Source organism: Bombus pyrosoma, linkage group LG10 (genome assembly GCF_014825855.1).
Source record: "Bombus pyrosoma isolate SC7728 linkage group LG10, ASM1482585v1, whole genome shotgun sequence".
In the NCBI taxonomy this organism is placed as follows: Eukaryota; Metazoa; Arthropoda; class Insecta; order Hymenoptera; family Apidae; genus Bombus; species Bombus pyrosoma.
In genome coordinates, this window is record NC_057779.1 from 12,171,603 (window position 1) to 12,192,830 (window position 21,228).

General features: G+C 33.2%; 2 protein-coding genes across 8 annotated transcripts in view; one reads left to right on the top strand and one right to left on the bottom strand.

Moving 5' to 3' along the window:
* The window catches only part of LOC122571858 (unconventional myosin-Ie-like), a 40,148-nt gene that overhangs the window by 8,534 nt on the left and 10,386 nt on the right, over positions 1-21,228 (bottom strand). For all 7 annotated transcript variants that reach the window (XM_043736101.1, XM_043736103.1, XM_043736098.1 and 4 more), the window contains 3 exons: positions 20,058-20,254; positions 18,800-18,967; positions 423-593 (listed from right to left, as the gene is read on the bottom strand). In XM_043736101.1, coding sequence (XP_043592036.1) covers positions 423-593; positions 18,800-18,967; positions 20,058-20,254 — 536 coding nt within the window. The remainder of the gene's footprint in view (positions 1-422; positions 594-18,799; positions 18,968-20,057; positions 20,255-21,228) is intronic.
* Positions 12,031-17,722, top strand: LOC122571868. The gene is made up of 2 exons (XM_043736128.1): positions 12,031-12,498; positions 15,854-17,722. The coding sequence occupies exons 1-2, from the start codon at positions 12,275-12,277 to the stop codon at positions 16,563-16,565; spliced, it is 936 nt and encodes a 311-aa protein (XP_043592063.1). The 5' UTR covers positions 12,031-12,274; the 3' UTR covers positions 16,566-17,722.

Sequence of the window (21,228 nt, forward strand, 5' to 3'; positions counted from 1 at the left end):
GATACGATAAATTAGATTTATTTGGCCTTGAAAATTCGAAAATTATAATTTCATTGGATTGGCCAGGGAACAGCGTTGACATAGCGCAACCCGGGTGATGTGCTCTGTATAAAGAATCAAAAGCGGAGTATAACGCTCATCGAATTGTCTAGATAACCCCAACAGCAGCGGTGATACGATAAATTAGATTTATTTGGCCTTGAAAATTCGAAAAGTATAATTTCATTGGATTGGCCAGGGCACAGCAAGTATTGACTCTTAATATTCGAATATATAACAAGTAATGACTCATTCGTATTATGATAAAACTGTTACTAATTTTTCAATTTGCAGTATTATCGCAAAGACTGTTTTATATAAAATTAGTATAAACTGTTGTACTGTAAACGTGTATAAAACTGTATAAATTGTTTGTAGTTTACCTTTTGCAAGTCTGCATCCGCTCCAGCGCTACCACCGTGAAGTGTAGTGCATACATCGTCAAGTACTAAGAAGAGACCTGGTGGACGTTTGCCTTCCAAAAGCTCGACGACAACCGCATTATTAAAATACTCTATCGGAGTCCACTGTATATTTTCCGATACGTATTCTTCCTGAAATTTATCACCAATTTAATTATTTTCAAAGGCAATTCTTCAAAAGTTCAAATTCGTTGAACAGTGTTTTTTTTGCGCCTGTTAGTTGTGACAGCGGTCTAGTGCCGCTTTTCCATTATGTTCTATAGAGTAAACTCTGTTACATATTATATGGCTTTGGATAGCTTTCATCGGTGTTTCAGCGCATTTAGTAATTCACACTTAGAATTGGCAAATAGCTACTTTTTTTCAAATGGCGATATATTATTATTCGACGAGATACATACAGATAGCGAAGAATATAAATTTGCTAGTATTGCAGAAAATGCATCAACGACTGTATGTAATCGAGCGAAACGCGTATCACGGGCTTAAAATGTTCATTAGATTTCATTTAACGTCCAAGATACAAATCTCTTATCATGTAGCACAGAAACTAGAAAATTTAATGAGATTAAAGAAGATTAAAGAGAATTTTATACGTCATTTTAAAGACACAAATAACGTTGATATATTGGGCGGTTATAATTAGGAATTAAATAAATCAAAACGCTTTTCTCTTATTACGTATTAAAACTTTTCCGTGCTCGCAATTGGCGATAATCTCTCCTTATACCTATTTTTCTGTTATGTCGATTAAGGAAACTATAGTTTATGTAATAAATTACATAAATACGATTCCTGGACGGGATTGGGGGTCTGCGTTACCAATTAATGGTCGTACAAGATTGAATGATTGGATCATGGATCATGGATCGCGTTGAATCGTCGATATTCGGTCGTCAGAAACCTTTCGAACACTTTCACTTTGATTTGGGACTTGTCTCGAAGAGGGGACAGGTAGCGTTACAACGTTTAGGCCATGAAGAATTATCGCTTTAGTAGTTCTAACAATATTATTGCGTTATATGCGTTATAACATTATTGGAAGAAGAAGAAATCGAAGTTTTCATTGATGCGAGTGAGAACGACAAAATTGCTACGCGATCTCTCGCACGTCTACGCTTTACGAATGCTGGAAACTTTCGTTCGAAAGGAATTTACCATCAAATCTCGACAATTTACGGTAACCAGATTATGATCGAATCATTCGTGAGACGATGGGTACGGGAATTCAATACGAGTAGAGAAACTGTATGTGATCGTAAACGTGGTGGCCGGCCGTCTCTCGTTACAGAGGACCTCAAGGAACGCGTCTGCAATTTGAGACAGCAAACCGAAATATTCGAGTAAATAATAAAACGAGCAATATGAATAAATAATGCCATTGTCTAAAATCTAGAACCTGTCATAGATATCCTTGCTATGGTCCCGCTATTTATGCAGCGATGGTCAAGTGGCTGAAGATGAATAAGGGCGTGTACCTATAGCACGCAAATATACCCAAAGACGATTTTCTCAATTTTTTAACACGTTGACTGCTACGCGTGTTTTCACTGAAATCTCCGTCAGGCCACGCATGCCACAGTACCAAGCGTTCTCTGCTAGGTACTTCCATCGATATTTTAGTAATACAAGTAAATAATTTTTTTAATAAATCATTTTTGTATTACTTTTATAACAATTCGATAGTTTTATTATTTCCTCTAGAATATCTTTTCATACCTACCTACGACGATGCTTCGCAAGTAGTCAAATAAGCGCCACCCGAATACAGGTGACGCGACCCTACCAGAAACCTTGCTGTCACCCGAATACGGGTGCCGAGGTAGTCAACGTGATAATAATGCGACTGCGAGTTAAGAAAAAGTAAATAGCCCATGTTCTAATCCGGCATCTCAACGATTCTTATGCCAATTTTCAAGTGAATCGGTTCGATACTTGAGACACGATCGAAAGAGTTTTCGGGTGGATGACGCCTCACAGGAAACGTGATTCGAAGGGCCGCTAGCTACGATTATGTGAACTTGCGACGGAAATGTACAGTGCATATAATTACTCGTTTCACGTTACCATAGGTGTTAAATAGGGTGATGGTTGTATCATAAAATACCCAAGTATATTACGTTAAAACGAGTATTATTTTTTGCACGACCTTCGTACTATGGAGAACACTGTATTTTCGATATTTTATACATTTTTGCATGGACCACGCGCTCTGTGTACTTTTGCGCTTTTAAATTTTCCATAGAAATTGCCAGTCTATTTATAATTTATATTAATTTCATAAATTTATCGTAGTAGTCTTATGTAGTAATAGGTAATAACCAACAACAATGAGGAGAACGTTGGCTGATGATTACGAACGTTATCTAGGTGGCCATCGAGATTGCAAGTTGACCTTTCTTCTTTAACGAAATGTATATTTCATTATACAGTGTTCGATGCACTTTTTAATTCTCCACGAAAAGGTATCAAAGTACACGCGTGATAAAATAATTATTTTATAAGATATCCTAACTTTAATCTCGTAAAGTTTATTCTGTCTTTCATGCACCGAATTATTCAATTAACATTGGAATATCTTTTAAACTGTATATTTTCAGATACAAGTACCTCAATACCTTTTTGTAGAGAATTAAAAACTGTATCGAATGGCGTATAAGAAAGTATACGGTTCCATTTAAGAAAGCAAAGATCACCTTGAGATTTAGATTTCGAGAACCCCTCCACTTAGACAAATCTGGTGGTCATCGTAAGACGTCCTCCTTGAGATGGAACAAGTTCAATTCGCGCATTATATCTAATCTCCTAAAAGACAGTAAGTTATTCTAAAAAGTGTTCTAAATAAACGTGCGCGGATTAATACAAGACACCCTGTATATGCACGATAGCACAGTTAAAATTTTGTTCACGAGTATTCGCTATATCGTGTGGAGGACACTGTGCAGAACAGATGAAGACTGGAAAGAAAATAACGTTATTTGAAGGCGATCTATGAAAAGATACTGGAAGTTGAATCCTCAACGAATCATTTTAACCAATTTCTTAGCTTTGAATGGCAGGATTTCCTGTGACATCTTCTGCACCGTCGAAAATAAAACCGTTCTGTCGTTACAGTGCAACTGTATACTTCTACCAAGAGATTTCCATGGATAAGGAAACCGTTAGCCACCTCGTTTTAAAACTGATGAAATCTAATGAACTCCTTTAAATGTAATCGTTTCGTGCAAAAGAACCCTGGCACAGGCGATTAAATGAATAATTACGCATACATCACCGTTACATATTTCTAAACCTTTACATGTTTATACATATTTACCATTTTATCACCAATGTAATATTATATGATAATAAATTATTATTAATCGAATGTTCGTCCAAAGCCGAGAGGCACGGACTAAATAAAAAAAAAAAAAAAAAAAAAAAAATAAATTATTATTAATAAGCATGGTATAGTTAAGTAAGAAAAGTATAATTGATAATAAACAGAATTTATTCGTTTGAAAAAGCAATTATATTGAACAAAAATCATTATTATACTTATAGATTAGCGACTAGAAGTTTCAACGATAAATCGATCTTCGTAAAGGGAACTTTACATCCTTCGAGGGATTATATAGTATGGACGTATCATAAACTTTTTTGGACATGAAAAGAGACTAACAACTGGACGGTACTCTTTGAGATCATCAAATTAGGAATACAAAGAGAAGAGAACCTATTGAAATAAACCTAATGATTAATTGAGAAGTTACGTAGTTGATTAAACGGAAAGGATAAGTATAAATTAACCATCTGTTAATAATAACTTTTTATAATAATATTATTAATACAGATAATTTTCTATTTGAAAATTCACGTGAAAATTGTAAACGAGAATGGAGAAAGTTGCGGTATAAGAATTAGAACGTTAGAACATTGTAAAATATTTAAAAAATAAATCTCTCTTCTATCATCCTGGATCGAATCAACGTTATGATATATTAAAACCTTGGCATTCTGCGGAAATATCAGGTATGTAGTACACTAATTGTTATAGGGACGATCGTAGTCGAAATCAATAAAAAGAAACTGAAAATCAAAGAAAGGACGAAGGAGAAAGTAACGAATAGAATGAAAAAGAGATAGGGAGGAGAAAGAGAGAAAGAGGGAAAGAGAGAAAGAGAGAAAGAGAGAGGGCGACGTTTCACTTAGCTATTTCATTACCTTCGCTCGATCCGTGGCCGCAGTGCAAACAGAGCCATCATCTGTGTAACGCGTATTCGATCGTACAGGACCGTTTCGAATTTCCATCGTTAAGATTCACGTGCAAATCATGACCGATAAATTGTCCGATGAATACAGAATGCTAGAAAATGCGAAATCCAGTGACATTTAGTTATCATAAGTGATTCATTATTTCCAAGTTTATACAAGTTTGTAGTTTTAATTTGTTGTAACGAAATAACGCTTGATGTCGGTCATCTTTTATTGGTGTAAAGTGCACCAGTTCTTAGATAGCTGCGAACAACCGCAGCTACTACACCCGCAACATTGACTGATCCAAATAGATCGTATTCGCGTTGACCTATTTCAACATTCTACTTCAGGTACGCGCAAAGCACTTTTACCAAGCAAACTCTCTTATCAATTTCATCAATGACTACCGTTAGATACGTCCGTGTTTATTGCCAATTTTATTCACACTTCATTCCGACTAAATAGTATATCATCCCTTTTATGCATAAACCACGAGCGTGTAAATTTTCTCTTTTCTAACGAAGACTAACGTTATCTACTATATAGATTCATAGATTTGCTACGCAAATTAAAAAGACGTGTGTTGCAACAAACATGGTATAATAATGTAACGATTGTGCTTTACATCTGATTCGTTATCCTCGGAATTATCTCTGTGGCTTGGTGCAAAATGTATCAATGATATCGTAGTAGTTAAAAAATTAACGCTTAAAGATATGTTTAAAAATTCTGCGTTTAAATAACTTCTGAATTACACAAGCGTTTCTAGTTTCTTTTTTAATAAAAAAAGATCAAATTCAAGCTTTACATCGACTTTAGTATTTCACGCAGAAAGTTTATTTTATGAAAAATATCGACATTCGCGTGTACAAATCCCATTATAGTCGATTGAACATAGAATTTCAATTTGTAGTTTTTCGTACAGAATATAGAACAACGCCGGGTTCAACTGACTTTTGCAAAAATATGACATTAGCACTTGTTGCGCAAAACCACCGATCCAATTACTTTACATTCGATCGTTAACTTCCATAATCTATCGAATCACACGTTCGTAATATCGGTATAAGAAAGGCGATATGGATATACTTTGACTTTGAATGCAAAGAATACTTCGAACTTACATGTAAAGTGTAATTCTTTTAACGTCTTTTTAAAATCACAGATAAGTAACTAATGGGATGAATTATTCTAAGTCGAGAATTACTCTACATTGCCAAACAAATATTTTTATCGATTTAAGTAAAAAATGTTCTTCCTTTATTTCCGGTGCATGTAATGATAATGCACGAAATATCATTTTTTATTTAAGCATAATAAAAAAAGAATTGTGCAATATACTGAGAATAATGTGTTGAAGAGAAGAGGGGGCTTATTAATATTTAATTTGGTATTATACATACTTTATACGTACACAGAGTGTCCGGCTTATCTGGAAACGATCAAATATCTGGAAAAATTTCACACAGGAATTGTACCGATGCTTTTCGCGATCATCAGACTCATATCGATACGGCTTTGTTATATTATATTTGTTATATTGTTGTTATATTGTTAGACACAAGGCTGCAGTTTTCTAACGCCTTTAAAACGGTCAACCAAGATATCGTACTCGATATCGTGCAATGTTTGCCTGAAACATTTTTTCGTGTCGTTCATACTCTCCGAGACGTTTGAGCATTTCCAGATAAACCGGACCCACTGTGTAATAAATAAAACTTCAGTGTGATAGTGCGATGAAACTTCATTGACACCTATTTCCACTATCTGCCCACTTATTATTCTTGTTCCCGGCTGTATAATATTTCTCGAAAGATAGAGATATTGCACGTCTATTTTATCGAATCGGATAACAAAAATAGCGTGTAATTTGTACGGTTTCTTGAAACGTACAGGGTGTTCCCGATCCGAACGAGATTGAATCGTAGCTGCGGTGCATCAAATATCACCAGAGCAATGTGCAGCTGCAAATAGGGCCCACTGTTAGATGTGATGCCTCGAATTGCTGTAAGAGAACAGCATTTTGAACAGCATCTTCGTTAAATAGACGGTAACACGAATAAATGAGCGTAGAAACGAAAATTTGTTTGTCCCTTTTCTTCTCTGAAGAAATCTCTGAAGAATTCTTCTTCTTAGTTTATCGGTCCTGAACGCCCGACATCGGTTTCCAAAGTTTCGACGTTTAAATTAAGGACACCCTGTATATTGTACTTGGAGAACAAATCAGACGTAACGTACATGCATATCACGTATATAATATATACCATTTTCCTAATGTTTTTACATAACACCTGGGGCTCGACAAGTAAATATCATCGAATACACCTGGTATAAATTATTCTATCAGATGATCGCGTTAAAACGATTGCTACGTTAAAAAATATATTGAAGATGTTACGAATTGAAAGATGAAACACGGAAGAGCTTATTGGAGAACTCGGATCCCGTGAAAAGTTAGATGCTACAAATAATCGATACTAAAAAATTTATTCTTAAATATAAATCTCGTGTAGTTGTGTATTTGTGTAAATTCCAGAATCTAACGCAGTTGATGAAAATGGGAGTCGCGAACAGTGGCAGCGTGATCGTTGCACCGATCGAAAAATCCAAAGTATTATCTCGAAATATTACGGAACATTGTTCATTCCCGAATACAAACTTTTTAATAGAAGATACACAGGGTAGTTCGTAATTCGTGACAAAAGTGGGGGTCAGAGAAATCTCAAAAATAGTAGTTCTCGAAACAAGAGAAGAATCGAAAATATTAAAGTTGCATTGGACATGTCATTTTCGAGAAAATCAAATTTCAAATAAGTGAATTACCATAGTTGACGTCAATAAAGGGATAGATAATCGATAGCCGACGTTCTAAATGCGAAAGTAAGAGGAAAATATACAATACAATTTGACGTCCGAAGTCTTGCTTTTGATGAATGTATTTTTGTATTGCACGCTAAATAAAATATTTGAATCGTAAAAGAAAGATAATTGTTGATACGTGTTTATAATTTGTCCTACGTGTTCTCAGATCTCGTCAAAAATTGATTAAAGAGGAAGACTAATCGTAAAACTAATTAAAATACTATCGTTAAATTTCACAAAAATCCATTGGATCGGATTTCAGTTATTACTGGCGCCAGATTAGGACTTGGAACGTTGTACGTTTCTTATTTTCTTACACAAGTTTTGATATCATTCGCTTGATCCTCAACGATATTACAATGCATAAATTACTGCTTTTATTTATCGCGAGTTTTAAAACAGTGCATAGGCAATCAGGCAAAGCTATAAACGAGAATAAAGACGACATGTAAAAATTTATTTCAGCACGCCAGCATCTAAAGGCAGTTTTTGAGTCGCGATAATCGTTTGCGCTTCCTATTTCAATATTCCTATTTCTGACTTTGGAAAAATTATACGAGATAGATCGCATTTCCCAATATAGAAAAGTTAATGGATTTCCTTCCAGAGACGAAATAACAAACTGTAATTATTTAAGTGTGCGTCACCTAACTTGGATAAAACGATCTAAAAGCGCAACGCGCATACAATAAAACACAAATACAAGTGTCGGAGCTAATTTACATACTGTAATTAATATAACAAGAGAAAGAGATAAATTATTTCAAGTATAATACGATCCAATCCTGTTGAATTTCCGAAAACAGCTGTGTAAAAAGATATACAACGAATGTGAAAAACTAGAAAATTGGAAATGGAAGATTAAAGGAGATTAAAGAATTTTATATCAAAATGATTATGCAGCGTGTCGCCACGTTTTTAATCGGCTACAAATTGCAATGTAAGAGATTTCCAAAATATTGTTTCTTTTTCTTCTTTTTTCGATAGAGAGTCACGGTATCACAGTTTAATGCAAAGTGACAGCGCACAGAAATAAACATACCTCGTGATGTAGCGTTGCAATATCTTTGTGCGTTCAATTATAATAAATCTACCTCATATACATTTCAAATTAATATAGATTTCCGCTTATAAATGTGTGGACATTTTAATCGGTTTGCATTAACAGTACATGTAATTAAAATATGTGGCAACCGGATGAATTAATGACAAAATAATGAAGAAAACCGATATTTACTGTTTTACGAAATATAAACTGATTCTTATCTCATCAACTTATCCATGACATACTAAAATTAAATATTTTCCGGATTCAACGGGGTGTTAATCGGTTTTAATCATTGCTAGATTTGATCACGAGAACTGATCTATCCATTTGGAAGAACCTTCCCTATCTTGCTCATAGCTTAACGATCAAACAAACCGAGGATGATGAAATTAAATAATAAAACCTACCCATGGTGTTTGACACACGCAGGCACCGATCTTTTTGCGTGTCATGATCATTCTAACAAAGATTAAGACCACCATGCGTCTTTCTCTTCAACATTTTGTAAATAATTCACATTCTGTGAAAAGTAAGCAAGCGTCCGTATACCTTTGAGACGCAGCGTACGTGATACGCATATGCCTGCACATAAGATCAACCGACGGAATCGAAGAGTTATAATTCGAAGCATTGGAAAGAAACGTAATTTCTTAAAGTACGCGGCAACAATAAGCGTTGGAAGCGCGGACTAATAACGATAATCGATTAAAATGAAAGTTAAAAGTAGTGCAAAGTACGGTATACCGAAAATGAAACTTGGAAGCGGACGAATGCGGGCATAACTGCCGATAGAAACTTGAATCGTTTGACAGACCGACTCCACGTGGACTCTTACGTTCACCGAGTATAACCGAGTACGTTCACCAGGGCAACGAATGCACTTGCACTTTTTAAGAGAACCTGTTTCCACTTTAACACGAACCTACATCGAAAGAACCACACCCACTGACAAGTCGGACCATAGATCTCTTTGGAAAGGAGGACCTTTCCGTTACTCTGCTAGGCGAACAGTAAGACACGATTACAGAGATTATTGCACGGTATTTCCCTCGATATTAAACGGCACTTTGTAACAAAGAGATAAAAAAAGGAAAATTTACTCGATGCACAAACCTATTAGTTTTTTAGACTTGAAACTTTCACGATGATTAGATGACAAATTTGTGATTCTTTGGATTTCGTGTTTTCGTATTCGTATGCTGCCTTTTGTTCCGATTTTTTATCGTTCAGTGATTCCAGTTCGCTTTTTCAGCACAGACCTACTTATTATTTGTTAATTGGGCGTTTAATTAATCTATCGTATACAGTAATACGATTCTAATTCTTGTACGATCTTCATTCCTTTAGTATTTTAATTACTTATAAATAAAAGTCTATTTAAAAGTTCATTTATATCCTACAAAATTAACAATTTTAATGGCATAAACCATAAAAAACGGTCATAATATATCAATTTATAACTAGGGATATTATTTACTTGATTAATTATAGTTTTAATATTAACGTTAACAGCTCTAACACTGGCTTTTACATCGAATGTTTGTAAGAACCATTGAAAGTTATACATGGAGAATCTTCATCTTTTATAAAACTTATACAAATTTTTATTCCAACCAAAAAGCAACTCTTTTTCGATAAGCATAGGAGCGAAAATTTGTTAACTATGGACGAAATGGAGATGTAAATAAAATTAACAATTAACAATTTTTGTAAGAACCATTGAAAATAATACATGGAGAATCTTCATTTTCTATAAAACTTATACAAATTTTTATTCCAACCAAAAAGCAACTCTTTTTCGATAAGCATAGGAGCGAAAATTTGTTAACTATGGACGAAATGGAGATGTAAATAAATGAAATAATATAAACGAATGAAAAACATATTCGAATTATGTGCTATAGTTATTATTTAACTAAATCCATTAGTTGGACTGCAGATTTTTTACAGAAAGTTTGAAAGTGAAAAATTACACAGAATGTAGTGCTTCCTATAATACTTGTCAGATAAAACAATTTTAAAAATCAATAGTATGAATTTGTTTAAATCCTCGGTCTAATTATAATGTAAAAACGAAACAAAGATAAGTGTAAAAATATTAAAATATAACAAACTCGAAGTAATAGTAGATTCTCAACCTTCTGCTCTATTCTTGGTTCGAGGTAAGTGGATTGTTTAAAAGAATCGAACCACTATCTTGCACAGCCACACGATAAAACCTAAGAACTCGATGTTTATTAGAACGAATCATCGCATCTAAGGGAGATTGTAATTCCATATTCGCATAACATGCGACTTACAGAAACAAGACGAGTTCTATAAGACGCTATTTTACTTAGCTGAACGTTCATACTTGGGGAAAAGAGAAAGCCAGGTCGATTCTTGGCAATTTGAAAAATAAATCTATCTAATTTCGTAAATTCTGGTTCTGATCAGTTTCGAACAAAATATACATTTCAAATTCAAGTCTTGAGATCAAGACTCGAGATCAAAAATTATAAATCATTCTTCCAAGTTTGTGTACCTTTTATGAATATTACGCGTGTTTAACGGTAAAAATAAAAATCTTCATACTCTCTTTCCGTTCGAAGAAAACGATTAACTGACTCTAGCATTTCCTTCTTCTTATATCCTTAGAAATAATACGATCAATGCAGGAAACCGAGTGCGCGACTTTGCAAAAGTTGCGTATCCTTCGAACAAAAATTTAACATAACATTTCGATATTTTAAATAGTTCGCGTTTTAAGTTGAATTACGAAAGATAAGATATATTAAAGAGATTTAAAAGGATTATAAGTAGCAAGTATTTTGGAAGAAAAATCGATGTAAAATATAAAACTTCAACTCTGATCTACTTAAATCGATTCTCCTATTAAATATAGTTTTGAGCTCCCTTGTTCGATTATGACAACTATATTATATTACTTTAGTAGACGTATGGCTTACGTAAGTGAAACAAGAGAAATTGTATCATTCTGTTCCTTAAGGTTGCTCTTGCGAACAGGTAAAACTTTCACTGCGCGTTTATTGTAACACGCTTGTACATACTGTCTCGTGTGAGTGACCAGGTGCACTAACGTTCTCCTCTTTTTCGTTTCTTATAATTGTAGCGAAAGTGGACAATATTTGTAATAAACAGAAATCGCCATATATCTGTATATCTATAGAATATCTAGATATATATTATAATATTAGGCATATTTTGCCATTAAGCATACTGTATATATGGAAATATGTTATAGTTTAGATATGATAATATACATAACGAGTATGGTAACTCAAGGTACAGATATATTATAACATGGCAATGTAAGACTTAGTATGTAAGTTACTAAAATTATGCTGCAAACACTGCAGTGTATATTTATATCATACATGTATATAGGTGACATGTTAAAGAGCGAAGGAAATTCTACTGAACGTGCGTTTATGTAACCAGAAAAGATGTACTAACTTTTAACCCTTTTACTACGATAAATAATATACATAAAAGTTCTTTTCTCGTTAATTGCTTTCAATAAATGTATATACATAGTTGACTTGAAGATAGTAACATATTTGTACAACAAAGTAATTAGGAAGTAAACTATTCACAGAAAAATGACTTTGTGCTTTCCTTTCCTAAGACTGACGAAGCATTTTAAAATATAAAATGGCATTCCAGAATGTTAGCAGCGGTAAATTGCTACACGGCAACGGTGCTCTTTGCACTTATACAGCGATCATTCTCGGCAATGGTTCTTCCAAGGCCACCTTCTTCACCAAATTATATCCAACACTTTGATCGGAAAGGAAATGACCAAAGATTCTACGGGGGAAAATCTTTACCAAGTTTCTCACACAGTTCTGAGATGGAAAGAGCTAATAATGCTAATACCAACGATTACAGGTATTAATCATGTATTTACAATTTCTATTATAATTTCCTATAATTTTTACTTTTCTTCTGGTCTGCATAAATACTCTCACTTTCTCTTCCTTCCTTTCTCCCAATGTCACATCTCCATGTCAAGTGATAATAAAGTTACGCGCTATCGTTATACTGCTAAGAGTTTCGGATAAAACAACTTCGGCTTATAAAAGCATATTTCAAATAATAATAATTAAAATAAGCAATGTTGTTAGGGCGAATCGAATAAACTTTGTTAACAAAAGTACAGTTGACGTATTTGCGATTCTTCGGATTTCGACTGTGTTTTCGATAGCACAACGATTCAGACGTTATAATAATCATAGACATACAGATCAGGGATGCTGTGCTGAGGAAATGGACCTCGTAAATCATCAGATAAAGATAATCGAAGAGGTTGCTCTTTGCCTTTCTACTTATTAGAAACAAATATCACTTAGGAAGAAAAAGGGAGGCCACATTAAATATCTTTTATTCAACAAGGACCACGCTCTTCGTTAGACACACACGGTCTGAAATTACTTACGTACTTGAGTACTTTGTAGAACTAATCGTTACAATTTTACTGCACAACTTCATCTAAAGAATCCAGAATTATCTCCCTTTTAACGCTAGGATTTTCACCGGTGTGGTGAAAGTGAGCATTTGTAATCTTTTATAGAAATTTTATAGATAGATACCGATGCATTTTGAAGGATTCTGATGATTTTTTATAAAATATAATATCTAAATGGACGGAAGATTATTTTTCTCCCTACGTTATATATGTTGACGTTATTAGATGTATAAAGAGAAAGACGCGTGGATAAATTATAAGGTGGAAAAATATATTTGAAATACGGAAGTGAAAATTACAAGAATGAAATAATAATATAAGCTGGTCCAGATCCGCACGCTAGCAGTGTTACTCTATAACTGAAAAATCCCGAAGCCAACGTCGCCTGACGACTGTTTATGGTCTGCTTTCGTCGCAGTCTTTTGTCTATACACTGTCGATGGCTTCAGTGCTTTAGAAAGCTAAAAAGACCAGATGTAGAGTTTTCTTAAAAGCGGTGACCTTCAACAATATACTTATACGTCCATACATATATCTTCCATCTTGATACAAGTTCTTTAATATAAGTTTTACACTTTAGACATCGATAGTTCTAGTTTTAAATAATATCCCATTTCATCTTAGTATAAAACAGATAGTATAAACCCATAATTCTATAAGTCTATATATGCGCCAGCCTTAGATATGGTCTGCCTCTGGCGTGGCAGTTGAATGCACGGTATTTGATTATAGCACATGACGTATCGTATGTTCGTTTAATTTTATTCATTCAATTGTCGTATACGTCATTATACATATCTATATTATTAGTATAACGTTACTATGATTTGTGGCTAAAGTAGGACTGGCTTAAGAGGATCCAATATACAAGACTGCGTAAGAAGTAAATGTAAAGATAAGGGAAATTGTATGAAAATTGTATACTTAAGATTCTAGATCCTTTACACGTTGTGTAATTAAACCAGTGTTTACCAAGTACTTTCATAATCAATGTACTATCAACATGGTCTACATGTTCTTCTCTTTCACCAATTTTGCCTCGTTTAGGTTTCCTGAAACTGTATGTATCTTTATAACTGTATAAATATTATCTGATGTTAGCTCAGGTTCAAAGTAAGGCCCACTGTCCATGAAATGTCACTCCATAGACGCGTTGATGTTAACGGTACTCTTCCATGTAGCGACCATTGTGAAGTAATGTAAAGTAATATGCACCGTTTTCGTCATAACGACTGACGTTAACATCGTAAGTAACAGGATATACGTTGCAGCCATAAACGAATGTAGCGATACAGGATGAGAGCGACTTGCTCGTCGCTCGACATTTTAATAACGGGACGAAATGTATCTTATCCGTACGCCTCGCAGACTGAGCATCGACGTAAACGCATCGTCGCGTCTAGTAGACTACGCTTACGCTTCTACGAAGCGACGTGACGCTTCCTGGATAGCGGGCCTTAAAGTAAAACGAAAGGAATTTTGTCATTATTTTTGCTAATTTCAGAAAAACAGTGCTTCCGATTCTTCGGACGTGTCTCATAAGAGGAAGATACATAGAATATATATGCGGACTATGTATCATTGGTGGTTTCCATTGAAATCATCGACACTGACTTCACCGGTACCAGCTTTGACCGGTAGTACAAGGAAATAAGAGGATTTTTACTTATGTAGCTTTATTGCTGTAGCTAACGATGGTTCAAAGGTGCTACCTCGAACCTAACGCAAGCTATGGATTTGATATTGATTTGTGTTGAAATTACGTTCAAACCAAAGGTAAATTAATTGGAATCAAACCAAAATTTATTTAATTGCTATCCAGCTTGTACCTTGTAACGGGGTTGGGTTAGTTCTCTTAATTCGTCGATTATCTGCAGCAGCAACCCCCTACATAGGTAAAATTTCCCTTTATTTGCCCGTGCTAATACCGCCAATCAGGTAAAGCTATCGTCGGCGAAGACGGTGAAGACAGAGTCGATGATTTCAATGGAACCTGTATGTCCATGCTGAATACACTTCGCTCGACACTTTTCAAGATCGTTTCTTTCATACGTGTAGACCTAATAAAAGAAAAAGCAGAATAAAATACTGCTTAATTAATTATGTTTTATCCTGATTTATTCTCTTTCTATTCCTTCCCTACTTTATCGTTATAAATTATGAATTTTGTTATTTTAATGCTCGTTTGAACGACCGATCCGTTACGATCGGTTTGGACAATTTAACTTGATTTTTAGTATGCTGCATTCCGACCTCCATCGTGTTATCAATTTTCAAATTAGTCACATCCTTGGCAAACTTTGATGGGAAAATGGTGAAAATTATGAAACAGAAGGAATTATGGATCAAAGTTAAAAGGATCGTCACGATTTTACGTCCTCGTAACGCGAAAATGAAAAACTATTAAAAGTAAATGAAGATTGTCATATAAGCCACACGAATTTGTGACAAAGGAAATTAATTAATGACAAAGGAACAAAATTAAGCATATTAGATGTATATTACCGTTTGTAGACAGGAGATTTCGATCGTGTTTTAATAGTGCGTTACGCTTTGTACCGACATTTCGTGAACATTACTTCGAAACATTTATATTTTCTTTACATACAATACATACTTCCCTATCCATACTTTTCCTATCCTTTACATACATTTCCTATACACCTCTGAAAATTTATTTTATGAAAACTGACGCCTAATACTATCTTTCATATCTGCATTCACAAATATTAAAAAATCACGAAGCGAGTTAAAAAAGAAGCTATCTTTCTTTTTCAGTCTTGTAGAAATTGAACTTCAGAGTCCAGACGAAATGGACGCGTCTAGCCTTCAAAATATCATACACGCGATGCTGAAACAATCTGAAGAAGCTCGCAACGAGAGTTATCCAAATCCAGAAGTGGTACCTCGCTCAATTTTTGGCGTGAGAGATGTTGGCTTAAGTGCGAACTTCAAAGCAAAGGCGGTCAACGAGGGCAGACACGTTTTAGCAGATCCGTCGAAATTTCAAAGTTTCGATGAAAAGCTTTATTACTTAAAGAATAGCAGACCAAAGGTTTACGTAAACGTACGAGGCCATAGCGGTTCTTTTCGCAAAAGCGTAACATCTAGAACGACTACTGTTCACGATCCTATAGAATTTCTTAGAGTGACACCTCCTCTGCAAAGGCAAACTGACTGGACATCTCATCGCAATAAAATAATTCGACCGTTAAAAAAAATTGACCATCAAACTAATACGAAACCTGATGGTAAAAATCTGTCGAAAAAGAAAGCTAAAAAACTTAATAGACTAACTATAGTTTACGGTTTAGATAATCTCTCCACTACTGAGAGCTCTATGGTGACTTCCAGCGAGTTACCGAAACAGATACCAGCACCACCGTCCAAATTTCCAAGTAGAATATTAATGGTACAGACCACGCCTGTTCAAAGATATGCTTTGAAAAGAACGAATATATTGCCAGAATATAGTTTTTCAAACGTTTGATGCTATTTCAAATACGCAAACAATTTTTCTTTCTACGAGGTAAACAAAAAAAAGATCAGTTTGCGAGAAAAGTGGACAGATAGTGGGAATGGGTATCGATAAAGTTTCGATAAATACGGCTTGTTTATACAAAAGTGTAAATATTAATTTCAATTACTTACTCAATAATCTATATACTATAAGGATATATAATAAATAAAACTTATAGAGCACTGGTACTTGTTGGATAACTTCATCGATAACTGTTTCCACTATGTTCACTTCTCATCTCTCATTCGAAACCACCGAATACTCGACGATACTTTCAAAGTTTGGGAACAATGATAATTTTTCTATAGCAAATAGGAATACAGAAAGATCTTACGTGCATGTTTTATAGGATCATTGTGAAAATAACGTTTTCAGGAGATTTATTAACTTGCATCTTCACTCGCAGAAAGTGACAGAATTTAATTTGTAAATAGATAAACTTGCTGCGTAGAGTCAAAAATAATTTCTATAGAAAATGTCGAGGAAAATGTTAAAACTTACAAAATAATGTATCTAAATAAAATTGCTGAAAGTATGTTGCCAGATAGAAATATCTATAATTTCGTTTCAAAGTTCATATACTTAACCAAATTTATAAATATACACTCAAGTTTGTATAACTATTTAAAGAATTTGTTATCTTTAATCTTAAGTTGTACATTATATAATTTCTTTAGAAACATTAGCATACTTTCCTTGACATAAGTTTATGGATGATTTTATTTATACATTACAATTAATGGCGTACTTTATATAAAATGTCAAAAATCTAGCTTTTAATCAAGAACAGACTCGAAACGTTAAATAAATCAATTGAAAAGCGTAATCACTATAGATCTTCGAATTAATCTATTTCTGATCTATTTTGATTTATTTTTGTAACTATGTATACTATGTACATCACGTAAAACAATATTCGTACCCTAAAAATTTCATATTACAAAATATACTATCTCTCATCTGCTGCAACAATGACATAAATATATATGTATACAATGTGCAACTGTGCAACGTTTCGTTAAAACTGACGTACGTATGAACCGGTCACAGACCAAATTGTTTAACTCAATTTCTAGAAATTTTTGAAATTGTTAGTACCGGACCACTTGACTCGTGCCTATCTTATATAGTTTCAATCTTCTCTATCTTAATTTTGTGGAGTTAACTGGTTTGGCAAATAAGCGGCTCCCAATCTGCCATTGATCTTTCCTTCCAAGTTATGGATTGTGTGAACAAATTATTTTGTAATATATGTACAAGCATCGATGATTATGTATTTAATCTTAATTTAATTTTATCTATTTAATTTTAGGTCAAGCTTTTTAAGTCCCTTAATATTAAGTCCTTCCTTTTTTTGGATAAATTATATCTACAATTTATTGATTCCGTAAAAAAGATGATAACATCTTAATCATGACATGATGAAGCATCTTACGTTCAGTTATATAGTCGTAGAACACATTGACTAAATACCCATATTTTTATGAACAATAATGTACAATATGTACTATTTGTATATTTATAAATAAAAGTTTATATAAGAAAATTGCAATATTTATAGATTGAAATACTATTATATTATATCATATAAAGTAAAAATTAAAAAATAAAGCTTAACGTATCTCTTAATTCGATTATTTATAGAATATTCAATTTTCACCGAATCTCAATTTTATTTGTATACATTTTAATAAAATATTCTACAAAATATCATTATTCAATCTTTAAAACCGTTTCGATGTTTTATGAATTAGCGGAAAAGTCTCTTCATGAAAATTAACCAACAGATTTAATTTACGAACGTTCGATCTCGTATATTTTTATACTTTTTATATCTTCTATTTCTATACTCGCTGAATATGCATCGTGCAAATTTAAAATTCTCGATTCTCGAAACCACTCAACTTTATACCGAACCAATTTTACTTGTTAAAGTTACTTTCAGAGATTTTCGTACAATATTAGTGAAAATTAAAAATTAAAGTAATTTGTGAAAATTAAGATATATTTTTCTAAATCTTGTGTATCGTATGCAACGTTAAAAAATGAATTGTAATATTAAACTATCTACGAATAAGCGAAAATCAATGAACATTGAAATTATTTTAATTATAAATCATAATGAAATTAACCAACCAATTATATAGCTCAGTATAAAAAATTATTAAACTATACAAAGAATCTGGAACAAAATTCGTACTTACTTGTTCTGCCTTTAGAGTGAGCTCTATGAAGATCTGTTGTAGTTTCTCATTCACAAAATTTATACAAAATTGTTCGAAGCCATTCTTTTCAAAAATTTCAAATCCGTAAATATCCAAAATACCAATTTCGAGACCCTCGGTATTGATTTCCATAGCTGAATTGATTTTCTGCAAACATTAATATACAAGGTAACTCATACAGAAGTTAATATTTTAATCTGCTTGCAAAATTGTAAATTCTGACATTAAAGTTTACTAAGATAGTGGCAGAATATATGTACATAAAATTAGAGAAGTGTATTTGTTTTTTGAAACCGAAATCTTCAATTAATTAATAATTAACGTATACATACGAAAATGCCAAGAAACATCAAAATATTCGGATTTGCAAGGTAGAAGTCAATGAACTCATAGCGAACTGTTATCCTTTATTAACACCAGGTTTACTGGCGTTTCGTATATACCTATCTCTACGACACCCGTCAAATTGACGGGTTAGCTGATTTCAAAAATAAATCTTACATATTTGCATCGTTCGTAAAATCATTCCTCCAATAATATATATAACAATGAAAGAAAAATACAGAACCCCAACAGCAGCAGAGATACGTTCAATTAAATTATTTGGCCTTGAAAATTCGAAAACTATAACTGCATTGGATTTGCCAGGGAACAGCGTTGACATAGCGCAAACCAGCTGATGTGCTCTGTATTAAAGCGTGGAATTTATCAGAGTAAAGTTATTATGGAAATTATTTTCCACTAAAGTTATAAACTTAAAAAATGATATGTTAAGTTGAAAATTAAAATCTTCCTGATACAAAATTAAATTTATAGTCTAATATATAGTATATAGTATATAATAACAAAGTAATAAAATTCATCGTTTCTTTACGAAGTGAGAAACTATTTGTATTACCCACAAAAGAACTAGAAAATATTCGAATAATAGAACTATCACTTTTCTGATATTAAATTTTGTTTATTCGAATGAATGTTCAGAGAGCAAGGAAGATATTCTGATAATGGAGGCTCTAAAGATTTCTTTAAATATCAAATATTCTTTGATATAAATACTTGCCACTTTTTATAAAAATTACCACGTACCAAAAAATTGTAAAATTTATTCGATTATGAACGTTATAACAAATCAAAGGCATATAACAACTACTATATGAAATTTAGATTTCAACTGGATAAAATATTTTTAAGACATGTACCGTTGATTAATTGTTAGCGTAGAAATATATGTACTTACTTTAACCAGATAGTCAAATAGTCTAGCATAGATATCCTTCGCCAATGCATCTCGAGTATAGACAGCTTGTTCTACGTTTAATGTAACATCAACGCTCTCAGATTGACTTCCCCATTTGGATTCAAATTGACGTGATATTAATTTTTGAGATAGCTGCTTTACTGAAATCTCAAGCAAATGGGATGGAAAATCAAGATCTGAAATATATAGACGATATGTACTAAAAGCTTCGTTTCGTGTATTAGTAATCTAATCTGTTCGGCCAAGTAACTAACCCATTGTATCGTATGCAGTGAGTCAGATATAGACAGTCTCAAAAGTCTACCTACATTTCAATTAAGAATCGACCTTGCACACGCGTATGATAAATCTTCCAATTTATTTGTCTCAGAAATGAAGCATCTTGTAAAAAATTTTATTCTACATTTTTTACTTATTCTCACGTGCGATCCGGAAGTAGCCATATTCAAATACATTTGATAAATTTGTCTTGAAACTCGGTTTTCTCGAAAACGAAACCTCCGTCAAAAAGGTCTATTTTCTACATAGGCACATGCAATATAAGAAAATGGCAAGTTTTCAAAAAGGTATCACCGAAAAACAGACAGACAAATAGAACCTTATTTGTATTACGTTATAATATAAAGCTTAACTTGAAAATTTCTTTCTTCCTATTCATGTCTTATAGTAAAATGATTTGCTACTATTTCATAACAATCGTGACTGCATATTACTATTATATTAAAAACGTTTATCATTCTTTCGGTTCCAAGTTCTAAGTTATAATCAACGGAAAAAGATTTACAAGCCCCGTACACGTATATCGCTCGAATTCAGGGATCCAAAATGAACATCAATGCGTTAACTACTGGCTATATCGTTAGTAACATTTTACAAATAACGATATAAATTATAACACTGATTGGGAAAGAAAGATACATTTTAAGTAGCTTGAAATTTGCCTTTGGTAACCGAACATGTATAATGTATACATACATGTAAATATACATGCATAACTGTATATTTAACGCAATATCTACTTTTTTAACGACTTAAAGATTGCTGTTTTACTTGTATTTCGCGTATTGGTGCACATATTTAGAATATAATATACATATGTGCAGTGACCGAAACGATATTAGGTTCACCCGTGGTTTAATGATAGTAAGTA

Excerpts from the sequence above, each read along its gene's own strand:
- LOC122571868 (XM_043736128.1), top strand. The coding sequence starts at position 12,275 with ATGTTAGCAGCGGTAAATTGCTACACGGCAACGGTGCTCTTTGCACTT. Across the intron at positions 12,499-15,853 it reads GCTAATACCAACGATTACAG|TCTTGTAGAAATTGAACTTC; the intron begins GTATTAATCATG and ends TTTCTTTTTCAG.